The sequence below is a fragment of the Dromaius novaehollandiae genome, chromosome 2 (genome assembly GCF_036370855.1).
Source record: "Dromaius novaehollandiae isolate bDroNov1 chromosome 2, bDroNov1.hap1, whole genome shotgun sequence".
In the NCBI taxonomy this organism is placed as follows: Eukaryota; Metazoa; Chordata; class Aves; order Casuariiformes; family Dromaiidae; genus Dromaius; species Dromaius novaehollandiae.
In genome coordinates this window covers 34,396,963-34,410,712 of record NC_088099.1, presented here as the reverse complement: position 1 = coordinate 34,410,712, position 13,750 = coordinate 34,396,963, and the positions used below count along the sequence as shown (strand labels likewise).

At 37.1% G+C, this 13,750-nt stretch overlaps 2 protein-coding genes across 7 annotated transcripts in view; one reads left to right on the top strand and one right to left on the bottom strand.

Moving 5' to 3' along the window:
* Positions 1-6,491, top strand: part of KAT2B (lysine acetyltransferase 2B) — a 47,474-nt gene extending 40,983 nt beyond the window's left edge. For 2 of the 6 annotated variants that reach the window (XM_064506218.1, XM_064506216.1), the window contains 2 exons: positions 2,132-2,183; positions 4,505-4,694. In XM_064506218.1, coding sequence (XP_064362288.1) covers positions 2,132-2,158 — 27 coding nt within the window. In that variant the 3' untranslated portion in view covers positions 2,159-2,183; positions 4,505-4,694. Of the gene's footprint in view, positions 1-2,131; positions 2,184-4,504 lie in introns of all 6 variants that reach the window. The other 4 variants (XM_064506220.1, XM_064506217.1, XR_010387615.1 and 1 more) reach the window with 3 other exon arrangements.
* A 1,495-nt stretch (positions 6,492-7,986) lies between these two features.
* SGO1 (shugoshin 1) lies at positions 7,987-13,617 on the bottom strand. Its single transcript, XM_064506214.1, has 9 exons — positions 13,442-13,617; positions 12,631-12,773; positions 12,349-12,545; positions 11,923-12,027; positions 11,188-11,252; positions 10,895-11,046; positions 9,352-10,209; positions 8,822-8,987; positions 7,987-8,598 (listed from the first exon to the last, which is right to left on the bottom strand). Exons 2-9 carry the CDS (start codon positions 12,764-12,766, stop codon positions 8,457-8,459), a joined length of 1,821 nt encoding a protein of 606 aa, XP_064362284.1. The 5' UTR covers positions 12,767-12,773; positions 13,442-13,617; the 3' UTR covers positions 7,987-8,456.
* Positions 13,618-13,750: the final 133 nt, after the last annotated feature.

Below are 13,750 nucleotides of genomic sequence, written 5' to 3'. Positions count from 1 at the left end.
GCTTTGAAAGGGTATTTAAGCTTACTAAATCACATAGAGGAAACATTTTCAAAAGTACCAGGTATTCTAATTAACACTTAATGTAGAGTTCACTTCAAGTGAAGTTTAGCAAAATGCTTCATGCAGCTGATTATAAGAACCTATTTTATAACTTTTAACTTTGTATTTGGGATTTGGCAAAGGTGTCTGTATCCTTTCTTTTTTTTTTTAATCATACAGCTATTGTTTATGCAGTATTACTTGCAAAGGGAAGTACACAATTGCTAATAACATTTTTCTTTGCCTGGTGTGTCATATAATGTATATGATGATTCAGTGCGGTCTTAAACAGATGCTTGGTTCGATTTATATTGCGACAGATTTAAAACTGAATCCTAGTACTTCTTCATTGTTTATGTAATACTCATCCCCATCTTTCTGATTACAGTTTCTGTATTTTTAATGTTACTACAGAATGAAATTCAAGTTCAGTGCAGATTATTATCAATCAGTTTCTCAAAGAAGGAAGGTGTTAATAGAGTCCTTGATTGTGCCTAGCAATTTGGCTTAGTGGTTATTATATTCAACTAATCATTTTGAAAGAGCAGATAGATGCATACTTTATAAAAACAGCAGCCAGCTTCCTGTATCTCTGATGCAAATGTATTCTTACCAATGAAGAAGAATGTTGTGCCATCACTTGGCAAAGTAGTCCTTTTCTGTTTTTCTGAGCAGAGGCTAAATGGCTGTTTAATCTGAATACACCTTTCAGTGGTTATAAAGAACTTACTGCCTGGGTTGGAAAGCCCAAAGCAGAAGTATTGTCTGTACTTTTCTTGCCCAGAGAGGCAAGAGGGGGGAGTAGAAGCAGCTCTCTCTGGATTAAAGCTGAGGTCTTTGTTTTGGTTTTCCTTTGTTTTTTCAACTAAGGAACCCAGGACAACTAACCCACATTTTGATTCATGATCAGCTGCTGCTTTCTTTCTGCTGTCATTACCAGCATACAGATACTGTACAAAAATCCCTGACATAGTTTCAATTAAAAAGAAACAGCATTGTTTTTTCTTGTGCTATCGAATATAAAACATAACTTTTGTTTTTACAGTTCTGTACACACTAAATTGTAGGATGTTTGCTAGGTATGGCTGTAAGTTTTTTAACCATCTCTGAAGGTCACCTCTCTTGTATGTAGGGTTTTGGGTTTTTTTTCCCCCTATTTTAAGTGATCTTGCAGTTTATTATTTTCAGAAGTGCTGTTTTTTCCCTTGTTCGTCTGTGATACAAAAGCCGTATGGTTAAGTGGGAGATGGAGCCCAACTCTCACTGCAGAGAGGCATTTAACTGATCAGCCAGACAGTGTCTGCTTTACAGTGAGCTGAGCAGCTCTCTAGATTCCATACTATGATTAGATTTTGGATATACAGTTCATATGTAGGCATCTAAATTTGAGGCTTAGTGGGAGCTGAATATCATCTAGAGTTTCTTCCTTACAGCTGTAACATTGTGCTGTGAGGCTTCATCAGACAAGTGTATTATGGTAAAATGTAGTTTTGTCCTATAAACATCTTTCTCAAAAAATGGATTCAGACAATTTTAAGGAAAACAAATGTTTAGCTAGGCATTCAAATGATGAAAAGCATTGTGTGATTTGATAGACGATGCAACTATTTCACAATGCTTGAACTTTTTTGGCACACACAAGTTGTACTCATTTAACTACATCAATGCAGTCCCTTGCAACAAGCCCCTTTATGATGATTTAGGAATGTCAAGCGGTTTTGTATATGTTGATGATAAGGCATCTACTTAAATCAATTACTCCTAATCTGATTTAAATGTCCATACATGGAGTTGCTGAACAAACTTAATGAGTACAAACTTAATGAGGTTTTTTCAGTTGATAAGGCTTAACCATTCCCACTCAGAAGATTTAATTCTCAGCAGCTGGCTTTTCATATAACATCCAACTTTGGTGACTTTGAGCTTCTGGTTCTGTGTAAAGCAGAAGTGAAACAGGATGAGACTAAAGTAGAAATCTCTTTGTGTATTCAATGACAAATACCTCATTAAATGCCCAGAAATAATCCCTAAATTCTGCTCAAAATTTGGAGTTCTAATACAGTGTTTTTTATTTTGGTTCTTGGGATTCCAGGGAATGCTTCCAAAGGTCTGTAACTAAGACAAGGGGCCCTGCAAAATGAAAGGTGAAGAACCTTTGTTTTAATATGTTGTTTTCATATTAAAGTGTTACTTTCCTATTATGCTTATATGCACTCAAATTGGCTCTGGTACTGTTAAAACATTACCAAAATTTTGCGTTATTCTCTTCCATATTTCAACTTAACGTATATGTTGAATGCTTGAAAAATTGGTAACACATTAGCATTGACTTATTTAAAACATTTTTTTGCTACTGGGACCTAGTTTCACATTTGAATGGATTTTTTTCTGCTAAGCAGTAATGACATATTGGAGGAGTCATTAATTATGATTTTATTTTTCTCCAATAATGGCAATGTGAGATCTGAAATCACTGCATTAGTATTTGCCAAATGCTAGTACCTTGATGAATTTTATTCAAAAGCTAAATAGAAATGCTTTTGAGGCCAAGTACAAAAATGCTTCCAAACAGTTCTTGTAGAGGTGGAACTGAGCAATCTGATAAGAACCTGAAAAGGTGCATGTGGCTTATGAATCTGTTTTCTCAAGTGTTCAGTGTTGGTTTTTTTTTCTTTACAATGTACATGGAATATTTAGCAAAAGAAAGCAGATTAATCTGGAAATTTTAGTATCTGAGCAGTTTCACCCTTTCCCAAACAGATGTTTAGTATTCATGTTTTGCTTAGATACTTGAAATCCTAGCTCAGTCTATCACTATAATACCTTGACCTACATAAATATTATTGCTTCTAATTAGAAGAGACCTAGCTGTATACTAACTGTGTGTGCAAGTAAAGAACTTCTGTTTTAATTAAACATTTTACTCTATAGGTACAGAGGCTTATTAAACAACTCTTACTTAAGGCAAATCTATTAGCGATATGGCATACTAGAATACATTATGCAGAAGTCAGTCAGTGTCTGTCCTAATGGAAAATGAAGGAGGAGCTCAAGAATTTTTTTTCTCAAAGTACCACCAGGAGCAATAAGCCTTCAGCTGCAAAGCAGTAAACAAATTCACTGTACCAGGTTACAGAATTTCAATAACCACGTATCAACTGAGAATTTTTTGCTTGTTATTAACCTAAAAAAAAAAAATTTAGACTGTGCTTGCTTTTGCAAAATATTGTGTAACACTAGTGAATAGCAAATTATAAATCACTGGAAGAGGTCTTTGAGAGTATCCAGCAAACTTAAAGATTCTCCTTTCTTAAATAATTCCCTATTGTCATCTTGATACTGCTTTTCTCTATTTTTCCAAATTCAAATCTTAAAAAAAAGACTTTGTAGGAAATAAAGGGACTGTCACTCTAATTTTATAGACATATCAGTTTTGAAACCGTACTATGTTCTGAGATTTAACTTCTTTCCTGTGGAGGTCTTTAGCCTTTGCTTTGTTAGTAGTGCTTGCTGGCAGTAAGACTTTTCTATTTTAGATATTTCCGTTAAGATTCACAAAGGTGCTGCTGAAGCCCGGACTCAAATACTGCCATGAAATAGCTGTTAGAGCATCTGAGATGGGAAATGCCAAGGCATCCAGCCCACCTCCCACTTCAGAATTCCTGTACTCATTCTTAGCACTGACAGTGTAAACCAGGTTTTAAAATGCCTCCTAAAAACTACCAGGAAATGAACCGTGTGGAGAACACTGAGGTGACTTATGTATTTTATGGATGACAGATTTTAGTATAAAGGAAAACATTTTTTAAATAATGTTTTGTAAGCAATAGTAGTTTATATGGTACTACGAAGGTGAGAGGGATCAGTTCTCATGTCACTTTCAGAAAGGGATACGTAACTATAACTTTGAAGCTATAAACTAAAATATATGTAGATTATGGAAAAAGTTAAATCTCTTCAAAACCACACATATTGCTTGCAGTATAGACAGGTCTGCTTTCTGCTGTTTGCGCTGAAGCAAGTATGTTAGTTAACATATGTTCTGTGATGCCATCTGAATTCTTTACTTACACACTCCTAAGCCCACTCCAGCAGAGTTCACAATAGCTGTGCCTCACGTACTCACACAGCAATTAAGGACACCTAATACCCACAGAAAACACAAAAAAGTGTGAGAACGGAAAAGTGATGCTTTAATTTTACAAAAAAAAAAAAAAACCCTCTATGAAATCATTCTTATAGTAAAATATTGCTTAGTTCTAGGGGCTCGACTGATGCCGTCTAAGTTAGAAGTTTTCCCGTGGATTTACAAGGTATCAGGATCAAGGCTTAGATTAGGGCAATTAATAATTCCAAATCCTAGTTTTGCCTTCGGTTCATTTTAAATAACAAAGTAATATAAAGGGATATTACATACACAAAATATATGAATCAAACAGTGATAATCTATTTTTTTCCTGTACAGATCTCAAAACAATGAGTGAACGACTCAAGAATAGGTACTACGTGTCTAAGAAATTATTCATGGCAGACTTGCAGCGAGTCTTTACAAATTGCAGAGAGTACAACCCCCCCGAGAGTGAATACTACAAATGTGCCAATATACTGGAGAAATTCTTCTACACAAAAATTAAAGAAGCTGGATTAATTGACAAGTGACACTTTGTCTTTTTTACAACCAATCAGTGTGCCTACTTTATAGGCAAGGGAAGCCGTTATATTTTGGAGCTGTGGGACTTCAAGTTTTCAAGAAACTTCTGTTTAATAATTAGCACTTTTAAAAACCCTTTTAGTTTTGCAAACATGTATTATATTGAAGTTACAAAAATTATTTTATTAAAATGCTTTATAATGTATTTAAAATTAATGAAAATTTCTTTTGTGTACCCATTACAGTATGTTCATAAGTGTATCAGCTACAGCCTCAAAACATGTGGGAAATTGCACGTCTGGGAATATGAAGAAAATTTCTAGACAAAGAATGTGAATGTTATAGCTTACTGTATCTATTTGAAAAAGTTATTTTTTTCCAGTAAAAAAAAAAAAAGAAAAAGAAAAAACAGTAAGGGAAAATAACAGCTGGGGGTGAGGGTCTGAAACATTTGTTTCATTATAGTTTTTTTTTAATAAGATATTATTTTTTAAAAGAAGCAGCTGGTTGAGAAGCTGTGAGAGAAAAGCAGCCACTTCTGAGAAAGAACTGCTGGAATCTTTGACAGACGCGAGTTTTTCTATTGATTTGGGGTTTTGAGAAATATTTTACCTGAAAATTGCAATCTCATAACCACTAATGAAATAAAAATTTGGTTAAATGTGTAATGTCATAGTGACTTCGCTTATGCAGGACATAAGTACACAGAATAACTTCAGAAAGCCTGGTTGGTATATATTAGACTTAATTTTAGTTGGCTTAGTAGGGATAAGGTTTTGATGCACTTCATGATCCACACCATTTCCTACTCTCAACTGATAAATTCTTTAGATTGTTAAAGTAGGGATAAGATGATTGTACACAAAACTAGTCAATATATGACAGCTTCTAGCTTATATATTTCCCTCTGTGGTAAACTGGATTTTCTACCAAGCTTTATTGTAAATACTTATTAACTGTGATTATTTAGACCCAGGAGCATATTAACATTTTACAACTCATGTTAGTATATCATCATATATCATCAAATTGAGCACTTATATTATATATATATATATATATATAATATATATATTTTGCTGCTTACACTACATTTAAGAGGTACACCTAACTTCCTAATGGAGATCAGTACAGGCCAAAAAGCTGTCACTTGACATTTTCTAAAGTTTATAACTGCTTTTGTGAAGAATAAATTTAACTTTTATTCTTGGTGTTTTGTATTTACAGGTGTTACACTGGTAAAGTTCAGTAGTGATAAAGTTGGGAAAAACAATCTTATATTGTATCAAAGAATATATTCCTGAAAAATGCCTGTGCAATGTTAAATTACAAGCTGATTCAGTAAGTATGTCAGAACCTACCTGGAAGTAGTGTGGTACACAAGGTATTCAAAATGTTAACACTAGAATTGCCTCAGTGCTTCATATGAAATTAGCCTGACCTACATTTGCCTCTATAATTAAGGTACAGTGAGAAAGTTGTTTTATAGCCAGTACTGGATACTCTAATCCTATTTTGTAGATTGGGCCTCCAGATGCACCTGTTAAGCTTGGTATCCTGTGAAACTTTGTTATTTTCAGAGTAGATTTTCTTATTGTCTTTCAATCAGATTGTCTCTTCTATATTGGAACATTTGTTTTCTAATTTAAAAATTAATATTTTCATAGATACTGTGCAATAAAGTTACAGTAGGATGTGGTTTTGCAAATGCTTTAACAGCTGATGAATTTTACATTTGTAAAATTAATATATTGTACTGGTACAGAATAGTTTTAAATTATATATATATACACACACAAAACCCTATTTTTTTGGTCTCTTCTTTCACTAACTTTTGCACTACACATATACACTGAATCTACGAAAGTGCAGCAGTTAAAACTATTCAGAATGCCTAGGAGTTCTTTGGAAGCATTTAAGCGATTATGGTGTGCTAAACTGAGCTGAGAATTCAGTATAAAATCCTGTGAAGAGTCCAAAGAGCATCCCCAGATTCATACTAAGTGAGCTGCAGTGCTCTCTGACCCCAGTTGCCTTAATACCTCAAAAAATTCTTTTACTTATTCAAAAGCTTTGATTTTTCTTCTCACAGAACTTGCTCTTTGCTCTTTTTCTTTTTCCCCCACTAAAGAGCCACTTGTTAACAATACCTACAGAAGTAAAATCCTGTCCATCTGGAGCTTATACTTACCTACATCAACTACTGTTACTCACATGGTACACTTAGTTTGCTTACTGTAAATAAACCCATGTGTCCAATACTTGACAGGTAATGACGAAGTGTAAAGAGATTTTTTTTTTTTTTAATCCAGCAGTGAAGATGTCACATAAGGGCATACCATGAATATTTCAGAGGATAGAAAGTAACTTTCAGAAAAGTTGCCTTTTTCCTAGGGCAATTCTAGGAAAACCAACTGAGAAGAGTTTAAATCCTTCCTACATGTGAGATTGAGGAATCACTGCAGTTCAAACTCACTCAAGCCAAAACTAAGTCCACTTACTTTGGGCTACTCCACGTACCAAGTTGTTTTTCTGTCCCTAAGTAAACAGCAGTTGCAAAGCTCTGTTTGCTGAAAGAGTACCTGAAAGTTAAGAAATCATTCTGCCTAAGTTCCTACAGTACTAAAGGTTTACACTCAGATTTAGAATTTTAGGGTATAAGTGATCTTATGCCTAGTGAAGTGGGATTGGCAAGACTGTTGCCCACAATTTTGAATGCAGCTTTCCTCTTGCTGTATTCATGATGTAACCCATTTTCACTTTTTAGATGTTTCATAGATAGGCAGACAAAGAAATGCTAGTTTGATTGTCGTGCAGCCTTGAAATCTTGCTGGATGGTTTCTAGTGGAATTCTTCTAGCATACTGCTTACTGGACAGTTTAGATGTGCTGGATCTTCCCTTTAAACAAAAGGCACTTGCAAATTTGGGCCAAAAATCATGAAGTTCTGCATCTGCATAGAAGTGAAGCACCCTGTTTGCAGGTCTCTACTTCCACAGTCCCTAGGGCAAAGCATTTTTCACACTACTCACAGAAAATCAGACAGGACAAAACAAGTTTATAAGTTGTACTGGGTTTGTTAACTCATGTTCATAGCAGTACCAAGCAACTCTAATTGCTACTTTTGAGCTCCAGCTACACACCAAATTACTTGCTTCTGAACATGCATACTGAATAAAATGTGGGAGGGAAGGAGAACACTGGTTGCAGTGTGCCTACAGCTGATGGTGCTACTTGGAATATTACAGCTGAAGCAGCAATAGAAACCATGTAAGAAGAATGCCAACCAATTCCGAGTTCTTTTCAATGCTAAGACATTTATTATGAGCTTCAATATGAAACTACAGCCTTGACATAAACAAGATCTGTACAAACACGATTAAAAAAATCCAACGATCTTAAACACTTAGAACTCATCCATGCCAATCACCATGACATCAAGTAGGGTATTAAAGTTATAAAATTATGTTCACCATCTTTTCCATCAGATATTTCTGATATACTCACAGACTCATATTGCAGGAATGCCTTCTCCCAAAAAGAGTTAGATCATTCTGTTCAAAATTGTGAAAGTAGTCTTGTGTCTTCAATACAAAATAACATTTCATTAAAAACAAGTTACGGGGTTAAAAATGAAAAACCTTAATTTTATATCCTTGGTATTAGACACTTAGACATAATTGCATATTGTATCAGATGTTATTATATAACAATTTCCTGGGTAGAAGTTTTCTTTCTTCATGATTTTGTGAATGTGACAGGAAACCTCAACGACAGCCAACAAATTTCTCATTGTATTTTGACAGAGATTCTTTTTTAACAGAATGGTGTTTAGCATCTTTTTTCTGCTTGAAAATTGGAGAATTCAGAAAACATGTATCTGTAAACGGATCTCCTCTCCTAAGCTTCCTGTAAAAATAATACAGCAAGATTGAGTTTTGTTTCCCCCCCTCTAGTTAAAGCACTTTAACTTCCATTTAATAAGTTCAATTTTACATGAACTATTTCTTATTATTAACAAAACATTCAAAGAGGGGTCTGATATTAAGAACTTATTTCAAATAATCCCCTTAAATTCTCTATTTGATGGAGTGCCATGAACTTTGTATCAAGCTGAAATTAAGACACTTACCCTGCAATACTTGGTTCTTTATAGCTCACAGTTAGAGTACAGCTTCTCTTGCGTTTTGGAGCTGGAGATCCTTCAACTTCTGGGACAACAAGCGCATTCCTAGTGAGGAGTGATGAAGTAGTGTTGGTAACATCACAAAGACCACGAGATGGTTCAAAAGGCTCTCCTGTAAAAAAAAAAAAAAAGTCTACTGTATCATTATTCATTTAAGATAATTCCAGCAAATATGGATCTTAAAAGGCAATGTCTAAGAATATACTAGACATGAAGTTAACTCTCAGCTGTACCTATTATCTCCCTCTTATTTACTCTTACTTTAATGGAAAAATGATCAACTTAAAATATTCCAGCTTTTTAATTTAATTTGCTGTGAGGAAAAATAGTTAGAAGAATGAATTTAATGATTTTTATAAAATCATTCCAAGTGTATTTATGAAAGAAGTTAGATTTAAAAAGCTTAAATCCCTGAAACAACAGTGTACCTCAATAAAACATCAGAACAATAATTACAGCACAATTTCCCAACTTACTTATAGACTTGTCACTTGATTTACTGCTTTGAGTTTCTTTTTCATTTTGGAGTTTCTGCTCACGCTGTGCCAGACATCTTTTAGATCTTGGTCTTGCATGGATTGGTGATATATCTTTTTTGCCCACTGAACTTTTCCGTTTTTTTGATTTACTCATATAAGGTACGTAGAGGCTATCATCTGAATCTTCTTCAATATTGCTCGACTCAGTGCTGTCAGTTTCAGGTAAATCTTTTTTGTCATCCACACCAGCATCTGTGTCATTCACCTTATTTTGTCGAAAGGGTGTAACATGGACACACTCTTCAAAATGAAAGTCATAAGCATCACTGCAGCCACCCAAGAAATCCAACTTTTCTTTGGAAGTCTCTTTGCCCTGTCTTTTCTTTGATCTTGGTCTGGACGTATTTTTAGTCCCTTCCAGTTTCGCCTTCTGACGCTTTTCTCTCCTTACTTGAGAGTCCTCTCTGCTTTTACGCTCATGTTGTTTAAAATCAGGTATGTTGTCTGAATTGAACTGGGCAGTTGCAGAATCTACCTGCCTCAACACCAGCTCTGAACCTACCTTGTTTTTATTCAACCGAGAAATATCTGAACTCATGTTTTCTACAGTACATTTCTCTAGACTTTCCTCAAGTCTAATTTCATCCCGTTTAGAAAGCTCTCTTGTTGAATCAGGTGTTTCTGAATGGTCCAAGACACCAGTGCAAAGTTCATCATGAGTTCTCATTTTTGAACAGCGACGCCTGGTGGACACACTTTTTGGTAACGTATTACCAAACTGCCTGTCCTCTTCACTTGTGGAAACATTTTCCAACTCTGATGCTGCATTGTCCAGATGGAAATCAGATGTTTGCCCTTGTAATTGAAGATGAAAATTCATTTTAAGCTAAATAGTAACAATCTGGAGAAGTTTTGTTCAAGTTCTAAAACTGTCAACAATTAGACTATTAGAATTTTTTCAACAGATTTGTGTAACCCAATATATTGCAACCAAGATAACCTTTAAGACAGCCTCCAGAGAGCAGTTCTTAAGTATACTGCAGCTTGAGGATTTTCCTCCAACCTGCTATAGTTTGGAAAGGTTTTTCATATTTATTTATTTACATCCATCCATAAATAATTTATGAATTATAAATTTGTAAATGATACATGTATTTATGCTAATATTTGTAATATTTTATATAACATTTAATATAATTTATAGATTTTTTTTATACTTCTTTTCCTGTACGTTTTTCTTTGTTAGCAGTCATTGATTGCATAACTGCTAAAACACCACTAAGGATGAATTTATTCTGCTGAGCAGTTTTGGTAGATAATGAAGCCAGACTGCAGGCACACAAAAGTCATTTTCAAATTCTTTCCCCATTTTTTTTAGGCATCTTCGTTCAAAAAGTTAACCTTTTGCTGACATTAACATCATATTATTTCACAATTACTTCAAAAGCAGTAATTATGTTTTAAACTTATACTCACTTTAAAAAAAAAAAAAAAAACTTCAAAATGGAATAACGTCTGATTTCTACTTAGATTTAGGTACCTTTGTCTGGAACTATTTTGATTAAGGAAATGGCATTCTCAGATTCCTGGCAGATCTCTGACACAGAATGAGCCAGCTCATTTCCATCACTATCAGCCTCCATCTCCCTTTGAAGTATACAATCATCTCCATTACCAAATGGTGAAAACCCCCTTTAAAAGAAAAGAAAAAAAAAGAAAAAAAAAGCACAATGAATTACTTATATTACATTGGATTTCTTCCCCTTTCCGTTCAGAAAACTTTACTGTTAGCAATTTTTCAAACATAAATATGCATTAACAAAAGGTACTTACACAGAACATATTTGTCCTATGACACCAGAATTATTTTCAAGCACTGAAGAAAACACTCTCTGGTTCTGTCAAGAAAATAGATCTTACTGTGATTAAACAGCTGAAGCAAGTATGCACGATATACAAGTTTTAGACAGGAGCTAAGTTACATGCAGAAGGGCCAAAGAGTCCCTTGACTGTTTTTACTTTCTTCATCTTGTTTCCTAAAGACATTGCAGTTATCACTGCCTATTCAATTCCTCATTTTTATATGTGCTTGATACTGGCCAGTAAATTCCAAAGGAAAGTAAAATTTCCAAGTTGGTTACATTCTGAGATCAGCAATACATCCTGATCTCTTCAACACTTGCACAGGCAGCAACCAGTTGGCAAACATACAGAAGTGTGGAATCTCACATACTCAGCTCCAGCAAGTCAATACATACTACCACCAGACCAATACAACAGCAGAGGCAGGAAGGAACTGTGAGGAAGACACAGGGGACACAAGACACAAAAGCCATAGAAAATCAGGGTGCCTCACTCACTTCATAATAGAGTCTCAGTCCCACTAAGAACCTACTATACACCACCACAGTGCGACCGCACCTCATACCAGGAAATGTGGGACCAATCTTCCATCCAAACTAAAGCTCAGATCTCAAAAATTGTGTGCATGTATGCTGGAGGAAAAGGGGAATAGGCTAAGGGGAATAATTAGGAAAAAGTCCCACACACAGAGGAAATGGTACTTACTACATCAGTGGAACACAAGTTCTTTGCTGGGCCAAGGAGATCAACTGAGTCCAGTAAATTCTGAGAAACTTTTGAAATGATCTCATTTAAGGCTAACAGTCGAGTCTAACAGAGAAAGAAGACAAATAATATTTGCTGCCATTATATTCAACTACCCATCTAATATCCTCTCACCAGTATTGTAGCTAAACATGTATCTGGTATCTTCAACTGTGCTAAAAATACATAGAGCATAGATTTTGCTTACGGAAGAGTGTATAACCAAAAATTATATCATTAATGATCAGACCAGGTGAAAAATAAAAGAAACCTTGTTCTGTATATCAAGTTAAATTCAAGTTTAAATTCATAAAGATACCGGGGGATTATTTAGGATAGATTCTGATGTTCAGCATCACTGAATTATAAAGATATCACTAAAAATACCTCAACAGATCCTTGTGCTTGCTCAAACCTAAGTTTCCTTTGTAAGTCAAACATCTGAACTTTCAGACCTTGATACTCTTCCCTTAAATGAAGAATGGTAGTTTGGGCTTCCCTCAGTTTTAGCTTTTCTTCTTGCAATGCCAGAGCTAGAGCTCTGTTATTTGCTTGGACACTCTTCATTTGCATGGAGCTGTTGGCTGCAACAAGAAAAGGAATATTTCAACTTGGTTACAAAAAAAAAAGCTTATGAAGATTGTGACTTTAGATATTTAAGCATCTTACTTGCTATTTTGCACTTCACATTTGAGATCTGGTTAATTTTACTCAACCTTATCCATTTCTGATTTCTCTTCTCTTTCATTCGTTCTTTTATATCACCAAGACTGTCTTTGAAGGGCTTTTTCAAGTATTCAGCCATCTTCTACCTTTAGAAATATAAAGGGCAAATAACTCAGTAAGCTAGCGTAGTATAGTGCTCCCCAACACCAAGGAAAGTGCACAGAAAAGCAACAGAAAAGCTCGTGATGCTTTTTAGTTGTGCGTGCATACATAAGAAAGACCAGCAAATACAGGAACGGCTCAGAAATGGTCATTTTCAGTTCAATTTTGGCTGAATGGCTGTCGTCACGATCACTAACTACTGGAGCAGCAAAGCGCGCTATGCCCGCGCCAAAGAGCGGGCTGAGGCCTCCCCACGGGGCGGGGAGGGGGGCACTGGTGGGTCACTGAGGGGGCGGCAGCAGGCTGGAGCCGTGGGTGGGGCCGTCGCCGGCAGAGAGCAGGAGACCGCGGTGAGGGCAGCCGGACCCCGGCTTCTTCACACGGACGGCAAACCTCCGGCACCCCCCCCCCCCGCCCTACCCCTCTGCGGGGGACGGCGACCGACCAGCCGCCTCTCCTCGGAAAAGCGTTGTCCCCAGAGGCGCCTCCCACGCGGGCCACGACTGTCCGCGCCCCGACGGAGGCGATCCCGCCCCAGTCACAGTCACCGTCCCCGGCCGCGGCCCGCCGTTGGACCACCGAGGGGAAGCCTGCGGCCGGAGCCCCTCCCCCGTCTCCAGATACGGCGCGACCGGCCGGAGCCCCAGCTTGCCTGGCGATGGCAGCGGCCGCTGCCTGCGCGCTCGGTCCCAGACGGCGGCGGAGCAGCCCCGCGCGACCGGCGGTTAACGGTTGCGGCCGCCTCGCGCCGTTCAAAATCCGCCGCCACGCCCTCGCATTGGCGGGGAGCGGCGCATAGCGTCACACCGCTCATCCGGGTCTTTCGCCAGAGCGTAGCCCCGCCCCCTCGGCGCGGCATTCAGCGCCTCCGCCCCGCCCCCGCGCGTGAGGGGCCGTGCGGCCCCGGCCCGGCTCGCGCAGTCGCAGTTGTGGGGCGCTCGCGGCGAGCCGGCGTTCACTT